The sequence below is a fragment of the Nansenia antarctica genome, assembly GCF_963989245.1.
Source record: "Nansenia antarctica genome assembly, chromosome: 19".
In the NCBI taxonomy this organism is placed as follows: Eukaryota; Metazoa; Chordata; class Actinopteri; order Argentiniformes; family Microstomatidae; genus Nansenia; species Nansenia antarctica.
In genome coordinates, this window is record NC_137692.1 from 11,733,334 (window position 1) to 11,747,848 (window position 14,515).

The 14,515-nt window shown below is 45.6% G+C and overlaps 1 protein-coding gene across 1 annotated transcript in view; it reads left to right on the forward strand.

Moving 5' to 3' along the window:
* LOC308173769 (SH3 and PX domain-containing protein 2A-like) overlaps positions 1-14,515 on the forward strand; it is a gene marked incomplete at both ends in the record, with an annotated part of 58,111 nt that overhangs the window by 23,373 nt on the left and 20,223 nt on the right. The window contains one exon of the mRNA XM_080548820.1: positions 4,546-4,674. Coding sequence (XP_080404946.1) covers positions 4,546-4,674 — 129 coding nt within the window. The remainder of the gene's footprint in view (positions 1-4,545; positions 4,675-14,515) is intronic.

Consider the following 14,515-nt stretch of genomic DNA (forward strand, 5'->3'; position numbering starts at 1 on the left):
TGGAAAGTCAGTGCTAAACTTGATTCTCTCTCTCTTCAACAAAAAGGTCAGAAATCTTGGTGTAATTCTAGACTCCGATCTAAACTTCAACAGCCACATAAACTCGATAACTAAATCAGCCTACTATCACCTGAAAAACATAACAAGAATGAGAGGTTTCATGTCCAAGAAAGATGTAAAGCAATTTAACTTAATCATCTATTCTCCAGTGGTGCTGTTTTGACTAGAGCGTGATTTTTAAATTTTTATTATAGTTGAACATTTATCCATTTTATGATTTATAATGTATACATAATGCGAATAGAAAACCAACTTAGTTTCATATTATGTTGAGTTTCATTAGGCTACAATTTATTTGTTTGTCACAGTCACAGTGACTTTTGGGATTTCGACTTCTAGCCAGTGATGTGAATGCATCTGTAAACTACATTGAACACAGCAGCTTAGTGCTTCTCGTGATAAACCTACACATCTGCAGCTGATGATCCGAAACAATGAGCCTTTACTCGCTCCATCTCTCTGCTAGATCAACTTCACAAAGGTGGCGCTGGTCCAAATGTTCACAGCTTGGCTGTTCACTCCAACCCTACCCAGGGTTAGCTGTTTACTCCGTGAAGTCTGACAACTAAGGAGGGAGAGAGAATGCCCTTGACGCACACCGACACACAGACAAGCCCCTCTAAACCCCAAACTCCCCTGTTTCCTCCCCATTAAGATGCATTCTTGCACAACTCCCAGTTTCTCATCCTCTATGGACGGGGCTGTTGATGTGAGTGGGGGAGGGGGAGGAAGAGAGAACAGGGCTGGGAGCAGGAAGTAGAAGTATAAATCTGAGTGAGCAGAGATGTAAACAGAGAGAGTGGCTAATAGGCTACGCTATCTGATCTGATGGCAGCCTGAGGTCTGGTATAGAATACCTTCCTTTCTGAGCTCATGAATAGGTCTGTGGATATGTGTGGATGTAGGGAGGGAGTGGACAAGAGCACACACACGCACGCACGTACACACGGACGCACACACACACACACACAAACTCTCATACACTCACACACATAAACACATAAACTCACACACACATAAACAGACGCACCCCCCAACTCGCGCGCACACACACGCACGCACGCACGCACAAACACACGCACACACACACACACACACACGCACACACACAAACTCTCATACACGCACACACACACAAACACATAAACTCACACACACATAAACAGACGCACTCCCCAACTCGCACACACACACACACACACACACGCACACGCACACGCACACTCACACGCACAAACACACACACACACACACACACACACACGCACACACACAAACACACATACACACACACACACACACACACACACACAAACACACAAACACACAAACACACATACACACACCCACACACACACACACACACACACACACACACACACACAGACTTCCAGCCTGTACTTCCTGCTGATGCAAAACATTTCATTTCCGGACAGAGTTTGAAATATTAGCTTTTGTTTTTCGGGCCTACTGAGTGCGCTGACACAAGCCCTTAGTCATCCACACAGACCCTGGGTAGAGTGTTCACAAAATCGTCGGGCAATAAAAGTCAATGATGCATGTGTTTAAAAAAAGATATATCATTCCGATTGTTCTAAGACGTAGATTCCCAGATTTTATCAGTTACCGCCCTGCTGACTTTGACACATATTTGCCAGGAACTGACATCAGTGACATGAATTTGTGTCAAGACGGTGTCCAAATCTTTTAAAGAGATGGCAAAAGATGTTCTGTTGTCGTCTATCCGCGCTATTAACATTCACAACAGATTATAAAATTCCAGCAATGCATTTCATTTCCAGGAATATACCTTGGCCCAGCTGACGGAAAAATGCCTCAGAAGTCGTTACTATATATTGGGTATTTTTGAGCGTGGCATAGAGAAAGGAAAGACAAACCTTTCTAAAGCAAAGGCGTCATGTTGTATGCAGAAAAGAAGCAGCTTTGCACTGCATGAGACACTGTTTTCCATTTCCATTGGTGTCAGAAGGTTCTGGTGGTTTGTGCACCGATACGAGGTGCTTCCTGCGAGGCCCTGCAGTTGCACTCCTGCTCTCAAGTTCAAATGATATCAACTTTCCACTGCCTCGAACACGTCAACCTTGCAGGGATCACAATTGGCTCTCGCTAGAATAATGGGAAAGCTCCATAAACGACTAAGTAACCACACTCCTTCAATGTCAGAGGCTCTTGCGCAGTGAGGGCCTTTTGGACGCTGTTAAAACTGAGTTCATCTGGATGAGTTATTAGTTCACTGGGGTTTCTTGATATTTTGCCTCTTATCGTTGAGTGGGAATATAATGCTAATTTACGGAAGTGTTCATCTTGAGTCTGGCAGCTGTCGTCGGGTCCTCCGTCCATACTTAGCTCTAATCCTAGCAGTCTCAATCACTCCTTATCTTAAACCTGCATCCATTTATTTATTGGACTGGGTTCGAGGTATTTTCCGTCCTCCATGATGTTAATGTCTTCTATAGCTTCTCTTGACAGTATTTTTTGTCCTATTTCATTTCTCTTGATTACACAGGACAAATACTAAGCCATTTAATTTCTGTTGTGTGATTAAGTATCGCAATTTATCTCAGCGAAGAGAGGAACAGTACACGGACAGTTAGGCTGGGTTGCACCAACATGGATTCATTTATAAACTGGATTAAATTACGATTTATCTACTAATCCTAGTTGACCTACTAACTACTATCTACTAACGTAGCTAACCTCCTGGTTTAAATCTAAACCTCTGGTAATCCAGGTTTAAACCTAGATTAAATTCATGTCTGTTGCACCAGTCATTTTAAACCTAGTTTAAACCTGGATTAGCAATTCTATTGAAACCACCCCTGGTTTATGTTAGGTTTATTTCAGTGTTTTAATGACAACATGGCTGCATATCTTTGCTGGATGGGAATGGAGGAAAGAGTCTCGCCGGAACATTTTATTTTATTACATTTTAATTTTCATAATAATTTCATAAAGTGCTTATAGAGATAGTGCCATTGGAGTGAACATGTGTCTGTTGGTCAGTAATTACCATTAATTACCATTACCTGCATAATGTCGGTTATACAAACTTGCCTATTCTGCTTTTGGCTGTGAGCTAACTGTTCACCGTGGCACAATAAGAATAGTCGTGTCATATAGGGCATCATATGTTCTTCTAGAATCTCATCTCACCTCCTTCAGTATTATTCAGCTCGGCAGCCTGCTGGAGTGGTCAGTAATTTGTGAACCGTGAACTAGACCTCAGCAGTGGCTAGTTCTAGACTACAGCTGGCTTTAGTTAACTAGTGCTAAAGCAGCTTGTCTCAGTTCGTTCTACTCTTCAGTCGGGCACGTTTGAAGGGTTTATCATGGTTTAGGGCACAGTGATATGCATGTACTGTAGGTGAATTCATTACGAGGATGCACTGCTTTTAAATGGTACACGGTGCTTTATTCTTTCAAACTAAGCTTTCCATGGATTTCTAATATTCTTATTCATATTAGGGTCTAAGTTTCATATACCGTAGATGATCAGACAATTGGTACTAAATCTGCTCAAATATTGGACTTTGTCAAATACTGTTTCATTAACATCATAGCCATGCAACGCAACAGGGTCTGTTCATTCTGTATAGAAGCCAGATGTTTGATTGATATAAACCCAAAATAGTTTCACCATCACAGTGAGACACCTTAGAGAGAGAGAGAGAGAGAGAGAGAGAGAGAGAGAGAGAGAGAGAGAGATACACAGTGTGTGCGCTCTAGTGTTTTATAGAAGCATAGAGGCCCAGGCCCAACCCCTCTGAACGCTCAACTCCAGCCCCCTCATCTGGTTTCTATTTAAGGCCCCTGGTGTCGACTCTTATGATTGGCGTACGCAATATCCCCCTACCCCTTGTCCTCCAGGCCTCCGGTCCCAGCTCCGGCCCCCTCTGCAGAGGAGAAGGAGGCTTTCTAGACCAACTGTTTATTTTCCTGGGGAAACGACGGCTCCTCTGTACCGCTCCGACGTCTCGTCCCGTCCATAATCATCTGCAGCTCTTAACCCCCCCGTCTCTCCGTCTTCTCCCTCTCTTCCTCATGCTCTTCTCTCTTCATCCCTCTCTCTCTAATTCCCTCCGTCTACATTCTAGCTTCTTCTCTCTCTTTCTCTAGGGTTAGGGTTATCTCGAATCTGTCGGACTATGAAGAAGCCCCCCGGCGGCGACGCAGAATGGATTCTCTTCAGCTAACCACATGAATGTTTTTTTGAGGGACTTTTAGTATTTCTCTCCTGTGGTGCCTCTCCGCTGCCCTGGGTGTTGGGCTGGTCCCAGCTTATATGGCCAGACTCTTGGGAAGATGCACTGAGCCCAGCGCAGCGTGTGTGTGTCCCCATTGGCTGAGCTCGACCGACGGATCGGCCTATGGCGCAGCGGGTGCCTGGCGGCGGTGGCGGCGGCCGGTCTCGCGGACCCGTGGCGGGGAGCTGGCTGACGGCGTGTTTTTTCCCGTCCGCCCCAGGTCTGGACGGAGCCGACCCCATGCTGCTGGAGCAGTACATGGTGACGGCCAACTACGAGAAGCAGGAGAACGCCGAGATCAGCCTGCAGGCCGGCGAGCTGGTGGACGTGATTGAGAAGAGCGAGAGCGGTGAGTGACCCAACTTCCTACACACAGATATACACATATGTATGTTACGGTACATGTGGGAAAACTAGGGTTAGGGTTAGGTGCTAGGGTTAGGGTTAGGGTTAGGATAAGGGGTAGGGTTAGGGTTAGGATTAGGGTTAGGGTTAGGGTTAGACATGCCAGCATGTACCAAGTCACCCTAGCACCTAACCCTAACCCTAGTTTTCCCACATGTACCGTATTCCCACATGTACCGTAACATATATACATATATACTGTACACACACACTGACGCAAAGGTATGAATGCATGCACACACTTCCATCTCAGCTCTCAGACGGGAGTCCTGTTCTTTCCTGTATCCCCAACAGTCCTCCCCAGTTACCTCCTCCCTTCCTCTCTCTATGTCTCCCTCTTTGTCCACACAGCCTCCTGACTGTGCCTTAGCTCCATCTGGAGGCTCACTTTGGCCTGCACTCAGGCCTGTTTTTTCCCCCTTGTTGATTTAGGCTGGGGGCCAGAATGTTGCCTTTGGCAGGAGGAATGTACTCCTAGACTCCTATTTTAATTATCCCCCTGACTTGAATGGAAAAGAGAGGAAGGACATGGAGGGATTTACATAATACCAGCTGCAAAAGAGTGAGAGAGTCCTTAGTCAGCTGTTTTGACTGTACAGAAATGGTTAGCAGAACTGTGCACATTGGAGCTCCGACTTCTAGAGTATGTTGTGATATTGCGTTCATTGAGGTTTTGGTTATAAATATACTTTAGCTACTATGTATGCTCTGTCAGGAAGGTTGTGTCTAATGTTTGCCGACCGAATCCTAGCACAGATTTTCAAAATGATTATGAAAGAAAGAGAGTTTGTCATCTCCATCTCCGAGAGGGTGAGAGAGAGAGAGAGAGAGAGAGAGAGAGAGAGAGAGAGAGAGAGAGAGAGAGAGAGAGAGAGAGAGAGAGAGAGAGAGAGAGAGAGAGAGAGAGAGAGAGAGAGAGAGAGAGAGAGAGAGAGAGAGAGAGAGAGAGAGAGAGAGAGAGAGAGAGACAGAGACAGGAGAGAAATGAACCCAGTAACAGGGCTTGGCATCCTAGCCTGATTTTAATGGTGTGCTGAGACAGTAAAACAGTAATGGGACTCATGTGTTTCTTCAGAGAGAGAGGGGAAATGGACATCAGAGAAGCTATTGGACTTGAGTTTCCCCTTTGGGTGTGAGTGAAACCCTATGCTACATAGAAGAGGCCTTCCTAAAGACTGTGGATTGGTACTTTGAAGTGCCTGTACCCCCCTCCCTCTCAGTTAACCCTGTTTATTTTCCCTCTTCTGGTCCAGTTTCGGTTTAAACACAGTGCATAGCCACTCTGAGGGCTGGCATTCATACACCTACACGAGTCCTGTTTCCAGAGGCCTAATTTGTGGGCCTATCCTTCATAATAACCATGAGACTTAATGGATGATCTAGTGACCATGTTTTGGATGGTCCAACATTGACTTGATGATGGTCTATCATGCTTATGATCGATCGTACAGTGTAATATGGTGTGTTCACCTCAGTATGCTATTCGATTGTCTCTATGACACATTTTTACTGAGCTTAACTCAGTAGTAGTCAGGCCAAATAACAGCACCACCGCGTCGGTATGAGAAGGATCTAGATGCCTCCTTCACTGGAAGTAGGCTAAGCTGCAAGGTGGGTGACATCATTCGTCAACGCCGGGCCAACGCTAACAAAGCCAGGTGTGCGTTAAAAGCCTTCAGAGCTCGTTTAGCTAAGCATCCATTTCTAGCAGAATAAGTGTGCACCTTTTATGGCCTCTGACAGTTTGATCCCTGAATCAGAGACTTGGGTGGTAAACATGTTGGTTCTCGGGTCTTTATGAACTCATATACTGCTAGAAATGTTCTCCAGTACTTCTCTGTGTAATGGAAACAAAGAGCTATTTATAGACTATGGAGTTGTACATACTGTACATTATATTACTGCGAATATACTGTGTATTATGTACATAGAGTATTGTGGCAAAATGGTACATCCTCACAGCAGGGTTGGGGTGGATTCAAATTATAACTTGTGTGGATAGCTCAAAGTTTTGCAAGTACAGAATGTATTGTACAATAGATAACTACAGGGGTTATTTCACAATAGCATGACCACAGGTTAGAGCCATTGGAATGTAAATAATTGCACTATAGGCTAGTGGAAACATTGCTTTACCTTGGATGAAAGTTGACATGGTAGTGAGTCACGTCATATACTGTAGGCAAGCTCTGCTTTCGGTGTTTTCCATGTCACTGTTCCAAGCCCAGTCAGTCAGTACTGTAGTTTCCATTGCACTGGTTTGATACTGCATTTTGCATGTTGGCCTATTTTCAGTTAGTATCACAGCGTATGATGATTTCTTCATAAGAAGAAATGTTTGTGTTTGTTGGGAATGTTTGCTATTATTTACTTCCAACAATAGTATATATACTACACCCTACCCCTAACCCTAATAGTATCAGCAGAGCTTGGTATGACACAGGAGGACAAAGTGAGACATGGATGTGTTTGGCTCAGACTTATGTCTTATTAGGAGATTTGGCAGGACTCATTAAAGACTTACAGTAGAATCTAGGCAGGATCTAAGCCTAAATGTGAAGTATCTGTTTTTACAACGTCTTATCAAAAGCAGTGTTCCGTGCATTTGATCATGTTTGTCCATTCAGCTTCCTTCTATTAGTTTGGTTGCGTTTGTCTCTATTTGTCTATTTTTCATGACTTAGTTCAGTCAGAGCTTGCCAGAGAGTGAGACCCTCGCTCAAGAGGAGAGAGGAGAGAGAGAGAGACTCTGACAGGAGGAGAGAGAGAGAGAGAGAGAGAGAGAGACCCTGGCAGGAGAGAGAGAGAGAGAGAGACTCTGTCAGGAGGAGAGAGAGAGAGAGAGAGAGACTCTGGCAGGAGGAGAGAGAGAGAGAGACTCTGGCAGGAGGAGAGAGAGAGAGAGACTCTGGCAGGAGGAGAGAGAGAGAGAGACCCTGGCAGGAGAGAGAGAGAGAGAGAGAGAGAGACCTTGGCAGGAGAGAGAGAGAGAGAGAGAGAGACCCTGGCAGGAGAGAGAGAGAGAGACCTTGGCAGGAGGAGAGAGAGAGAGAGACCCTGGCAGGAGAGAGAGAGAGACCTTGGCAGGAGGAGAGAGAGAGAGAGACCCTGGCAGGAGAGAGAGAGAGAGAGAGAGACCTTGGCAGGAGAGAGAGAGAGACCTTGGCAGGAGAGAGAGAGAGAGAGAGAGAGACCCTGGCAGGAGAGAGAGAGAGAGAGAGAGATGAGAGAGAGAGAGAGAGAGAGAGAGAGAGACTCTGGCAGGAGGAGAGAGAGAGAGACTCTGGCAGGAGGAGAGAGAGAGAGACTCTGGCAGGAGGAGAGAGAGAGAGACTCTGGCAGGAGGAGAGAGAGAGAGACTCTGGCAGGAAGAGAGAGAGAGAGACTCTGGCAGGAGGAGAGAGAGAGAGACTCTGGCAGGAGGAGAGAGAGAGAGACTCTGGCAGGAGGAGAGAGAGAGAGACTCTGGCAGGAGGAGAGAGAGAGAGAGAGACTCTGGCAGGAAGAGAGAGAGAGAGACTCTGGCAGGAGGAGAGAGAGAGAGACTCTGGCAGGAGGAGAGAGAGAGAGACCCTGGCAGGAGGAAAGAGAGAGAGACCCTGGCAGGAGGAGAGAGAGAGAGAGAGAGAGAGAGAGAGAGAGAGAGAGAGAGAGAGAGAGACCCTGGCAGGAGGAGAGAGAGAGAGAGAGAGACTCTGGCAGGAGGAGAGAGAGAGAGAGACTCTGGCAGGAGGAGAGAGAGAGAGAGAGAGACCCTGGCAGGAGGAAAGAGAGAGAGACCCTGGCAGGAGGAGAGAGAGAGAGAGAGAGAGAGAGAGAGAGAGAGAGAGAGACTCTGGCAGGAGGAGAGAGAGAGAGAGAGAGAGAGAGAGAGAGAGAGAGAGAGAGAGACCCTGGCAGGAGGAGAGAGAGAGAGAGAGAGAGAGAGAGAGAGAGAGAGACTCTGGCAGGAGGAAAGAGAGAGAGACCCTGGCAGGAGGGGAGGGGAGAGAGAAGCACAGAGAATGAGTCAGAGGGAATATGGAAAAAGCCATTTCCTGCCAAAGTTAGCGGTTCAGAGAGGTTGGTTTATTATAATGGCTTAATGGATCCTCCAGGATGCCTCCTCAATTTGCAGTTGGTTAGAGAGATGCTAACCAGAGCGAAGCTAGCTAGTATAGCACCACAGATGCAACTGTTTCAACTGTTTTTAAGGACAGTGGATTTCAACTTTCCTTCAGTATTTTGCCCTTATGGAGATAGTAAGAAGTTATTAGAAGGAGCTAGCAAACAGAGAGGAGAGACACAGGTATGAATGGAGCAATGAGTGGATCCATACCTGCACTAGACTTAGTTGCATACTGCGCCTACACTCCAGAAATGTTATGAAAGCTGTTTCTAATTAAACGTCCTAACAGGAAAGGTTAGGAATTTGTCGGCACCTGTTGTTAGGTCTTCACACCTCAAGGGCAGCGCCAGGCTGGTCTTGCCCAGGCTAACCCAGACGATATCCCCCTGAATCTCTTCTGACTGGGGTGGATTTACCTTGGCTCTGCGTCAGGTCTAGATCAGCTCTTTCTGAATTGTAAAATTTGCCAAATTAACTCCAAGAATTTCAGTCTGTGTCAGAGAGAAAGGGCAGCTCAGATCTTTCTTTTTTTTTAAAGTTATTTTTCTGAGTGGGGCAGTCCCACTCATATTGTTTTCATTTTATTGGACAGATAGTGAAGACAGACAGGAAAGTAAGGAGAAGAAGGGAGAGAGGGCATGTCAGCAGGGCATGGGCCGAATTCTAACCCATGCCGACATGGGCATATGTGTGCACTATAGACCGCGGTGCTAGACCACTGGACCACCCCAGGCCACACAGCTCAGATCTTTCTGCCTCTCTCAGGCTTGCTGTACTGTCGCCTCCCACTTCCTGAATGACTTCCTGTTAAATGTTCTATCACATTTTAAGAGGGTGGCTGGGCGGGTTATAAGGGACTCATGGTTGTCTGCTTCTCATGTTCCATCTCGTGACGTTAGAATTATAAGGTTCTATCTACATTTTTGTCAAAATTGAGTTTTTTACATCATCTGATCCATTAGGTGTTTATTAATGCCTGTGTGGTGTTATTTTTTAAAATATTGACATTTTGTAGTTAGTAATTCATAAAATACAAAGGTTCCATCTCACAAAACATAATGGAATGTAAAAACTGTGACGCTCAATATCTCTGAACTGCCCTAAACGGAGATAGAAGCTTATCATTCTAAACGGAGATAGAACCTTATCATTCTAAGCTCACGATCTGTAGTGTCAGTGTGTAGAGGGCTCTTAGCTGAACTTAACCATAGACTGGTTTCTCACACCACGAGGGCTGTTTGTCAGCCTCTGGGTTTTAGCCCCAAGGCTTTGGTACTGTTTCCTCCACGGCAAATAGATGGAACAGTTTGTGCATTTATCACGCACTTGCATTAGCACTGCTTAGAGTTGAGGTTTTAGTGTAGTAACACAGTTCTAGTGCAGTAATTGGGTCATTGGTTTTCAAGGCTTTGGTACTGTTTCCTCCACGGCAATTAGATCGAACAGTTTCTGATCGGGGTGGCTGGTGTCCCTAATAATCCTGAGGGCCGTGGATGGAGGGAAGCTCACATCCGTTGATCTTCTCAACTGTCTGCACTACCCTTTGCAGCGCATTGCTGTTTAGGGCAGTGCAGTTCCCCATACCAGGCAGTGATGCAACCCGTCAGGATGCTCTCGGTTGTGCCTCTGAAGAAGGCCCCTAGGATCTTAGGCCCCTAAGCCTAAACTTTTTCAGCTGCCTGAGATGGAAGAGGCGACATTGTGCTTTTTTCACCTCCTGGTTGGTGTGTTCATCCCAGGTGAGGTCATTGGTGATGTGAACCCACACACATGTGATACTGTTGACCCTCTCCACAGCAGACCCGTTGATGGTGATGGGGTCTCGTGCCTCTTCCTCCTGAAGTCCACCACCAGGTCTTTGGTCTTGTCGGCCTTATTCTCTGGTGAGAGAGAGGTCTGTTCCTTACCGTAGGTTTCGCATTAGTTCTTGAAAGTCGTTTTGTATCATTTGTGTGTGTTTGCAATAGATCCTCCAAGGGTAATTAGCCCCTTAGTGTTTTATGAAAACTGGAAATGAGCATATTGAATTTGTTATATGTGACACGTTCTAGTATTTTGGTCCTCATATCGGCAACCAATCAAAATGTTCCGACTTTTCTTTTGACACACGGAAACTACGTTTCAGCGTTGTTGAGAATCACAACGCAAACTCGCTAGTCAAGCTAAAATACTGCAACACAATGGATTCGGTGAGTAAACAAAGCTGTGTTAGTTGACTAGCGATGTGTCATTGATTTTCAACAATGCAGAAATGTATTTACTTTTTCAGAAAGAGAAGTCTGATCATTACATCAGATCCCGATATGAGGAGCATAGAACATGTCACATATTTCCCCCACCTCTTTCAAGATTCAAGATAGCTTTATTGTCTGTCACACAGTGACAGAAATTCTCCTTTGACAGGCAGAAGTGCAGCTCAAGAATACAGTTTCCACATTAAAAACACACATAGGTCACATACATTAATACTAGTGTTGTTCCGATACCATTTTTTGATCCCGATACCGATACCGATACCTGACCGTGCAGTACTTGCCGATACCGAGTACCGATCCGATACCACAGCGTTTGAAAAAACAAAACAAAAAAACATGTTTTTTGAGCCGCATACTCACCTCGATGTAAAATTATTGCTAACACTTAGTCTGGCACTGCTCAAAACCTGAAGATGTTCCAGTTAAGCAGCATACTCTCAATTGCTTCTGCAATTGCTTCACCAGTGTGGGACCCCTTGAACTCGTTTGCATGCAGCACAACGCTTTCCCGGTTGTATGATTCGGAGTCCACCCAGTGAGCAGTTAAACTAAGCAGGGACAGTGGGGAGACGTCGCTGGTCCAAATATCCGTAGTGAAGCTGATGGCCTGCACCTTTCCTAGCTTATCTGAAACATGCTCAGTCACCTTCTTATTGAGGGCAGGGACGGCCGTCTCCGTGATGTATTTGCGACCTGGTATTTTGTATTTAGGTACAGTGTGAGCCACAAAAAGGCGGAATCCCACATTGTCAACAAAGGAGAAGGGCAGGTCACAGAGCACAATCATTTCAGACATTTTCTCAGTCATCTTTCTTGCCATTTCACTCGTCGCGTCCCACTGGTCCTTTTTATGGAATGAGCTACTCAGCGTTTGTTGTTTTGGTCCATCCGTTCTCTTGCTCGCTGTCGCAGCTGCAGTAGATGACAGAAACTCTTCGTGCTCTTTAATATGTTTTGCCTTTAAATGCTTAATTAAGTTGCTAGTATTGAAACTGGCAGCTTTAGTGCCACCCCTCGACACATTGAGACCGCAAATTGTGCATTTAGCCGTTGTACACACCGGACTATCCACCTTGAAATATCTCCATGCGTGTTTGTTTTTCCGCGATAGTGAAAAGCTGCCACGCCATTGGTTGAGAGCAGCTGCTCTGGGCCAATAGCGTTCCAGCAGAGGAGCATGCCTGGGCATGTCTGGGCATGTCTGTGTTAGGAAGGCTGTGTCAGGCAACGTGCTGCGTTTGAACAAGAGTTTGGTATCGGGTGTTATTATTTGCTAGTACTCGCCGATACCGATACCAGCTTTTTTGTGCGTATCGGTGGCCATGCCGATACTAGTATCGGTATCGGAACAACACTAATTAATACATACAATAAAAACAGACAGACATAGCAGTGTTTATAAAATGTAGTGCCTATTTAAAAAGTCCAGTCATTTAAAAAGAATGGTAAAAAACAGTATTATGATTTAAAAAGCTAAAATGTTGTGGTTTAAAAGAAAAACAATGTGCTTCCTATTTTAAAATGTTCAGGGCGGTGGTTGCAGTGGGGATGAATGTGTGTTAATACACACAGAAGCTGTTAAGGAGTGGGGCTTTCCCCTGCAAGCCTTCACAGTGCTATCAGATAACTGCAGTTCAACATTCCACTCCGTCTCAAGCCCAGAGAAATGCCAGCCGTGCCAAAACTAAGGTTATAATCTACCTATCAAATCTGCAGAATAAGCTACTGTACTATTTCACCAACTGACCCCATAACACAAGAAGAATGCTCAATGTCAAGTGTTTGTTGCATAGTAAGGGGAGATCTCAATCCTGTTCTGAAGTTCTAAAAGATCCGGCCCATAGGGCATCTCCTGTTTCCGTAGCGTGAGGCGGCTTGATGTACAAGTACACCCCCCTGGACATGACGCTAGTATGTCGCAGGGTCTTACCCGCAATCCAACCCTTAACGCTGAGTGCCAGGCAGGGAGGCATCGGGAACCATTTTCATAGTCTTTGGTACGACTCGGCCGGGGATCGAACTCACAACCTCCCAATCTCAGGGCGGACACTCTAACCGCAAGGCCACTGAGCTGGTCATTGGCAAACATAGCAGTGTTGATTCCCCTGGATCTAGAGTTTAGGATGGTGCTAATGACTTAGGGTTGGTCGTTTATTCAACGCTCAAATCACACACCATCATCTCGTCCAATCAACTCCATCTTGTCATTGAAAATGTCCGATTTGTTCTAATACTGATTAAAAGTGTGCCTAGATATGAGCATTTAGAATAGTAACATCCAACAATCCCATCCCTGCCCAGAGCAGTGGATCTGTAGTTCATTATTGTTATCTGATTTGTGTTTAACCCGTTAGTGTTCCCAGACAGCAGGCACTGTACATGAGAGACAAATAGGCCCTCTGCAACAGATACTGTGGCGGCTGTGGCGCAGGAGGTAGAGCTGGAGGAGGTAGAGCTGCCGTCTAATGATCGCAAGGTTGTCAGACCGGCGGTTTGAGCCCCGGCTGGCCACATGTCGAAGTGTCCTTGGGCAAGACACTGAACCCCAAATTGCTCCCAGTGAGCGGGCCGGCGCCTTGCATGGTAGCTTGCCGCCATTGGTGTGAGAATGGGTGTGAGAATGGGTGAATGAGAGGCCATTGTAAAGCGCTTTGGATAAAGGCGCTATATAAGTGCAGTCCATCCATTAGATACTGTAGGGTCCTCTCCCTCCTCTCACAGAGAAATAACATCAGGCGAATGAGGGTAGGACTACAGGCCCTATCACTTTAAAGTCTGGGCCAAACATCTGTTGACTAGCTCTACTTTCTCCTTTCAGGAATATCCTCCCCCACAGCCAAATTACAACACACAGATGGCTTACATAGTCATCATTGTTTTTTTAAAATTATTATTCTTTTGTATACCAAACAAAATCGTTTTTTCAGTTTTTTGTTCTCTCAAGCTGTGTAAATGAGACTGACGTGGCATTTTGTTTAAGAGTTAGATAGATTAAGCCTCATTAAAACAGCTGGTAATCGTTTATTTCGATATATATCCAGCGTTTGTTCCTCTGGTTTTATGGCGAACACAAACTTGCACTGTACTGTACAGTGTCTGTACTGAGTCATGTTGTTTTCTTGAGGGGGTTCCTTGTAGTACAAACAACAGTGTTGTCAAGGCCCTCCAGGGTTCAGGCTTTCGCTGTGAAGTTGTGACATTTGTGGTCGGTGTTGGTGGTTCCAAAGCTTTTGTTTCCGTGGTGTAATAGAGACCACCGCCAGAGGTCTGTGGGTTCAACCACCAGACTAAAAAAGAGGGCAGTAGGCTCCTTAACACTGCTTTTCTTAGAATAACAAATGTAAAGTACTTGTGTGCATCTAGTCAGGGAACAGTTTGCAATCGGTGCTTGCTTACAGTATAGCCCTGAAAAAGCTAGTAGA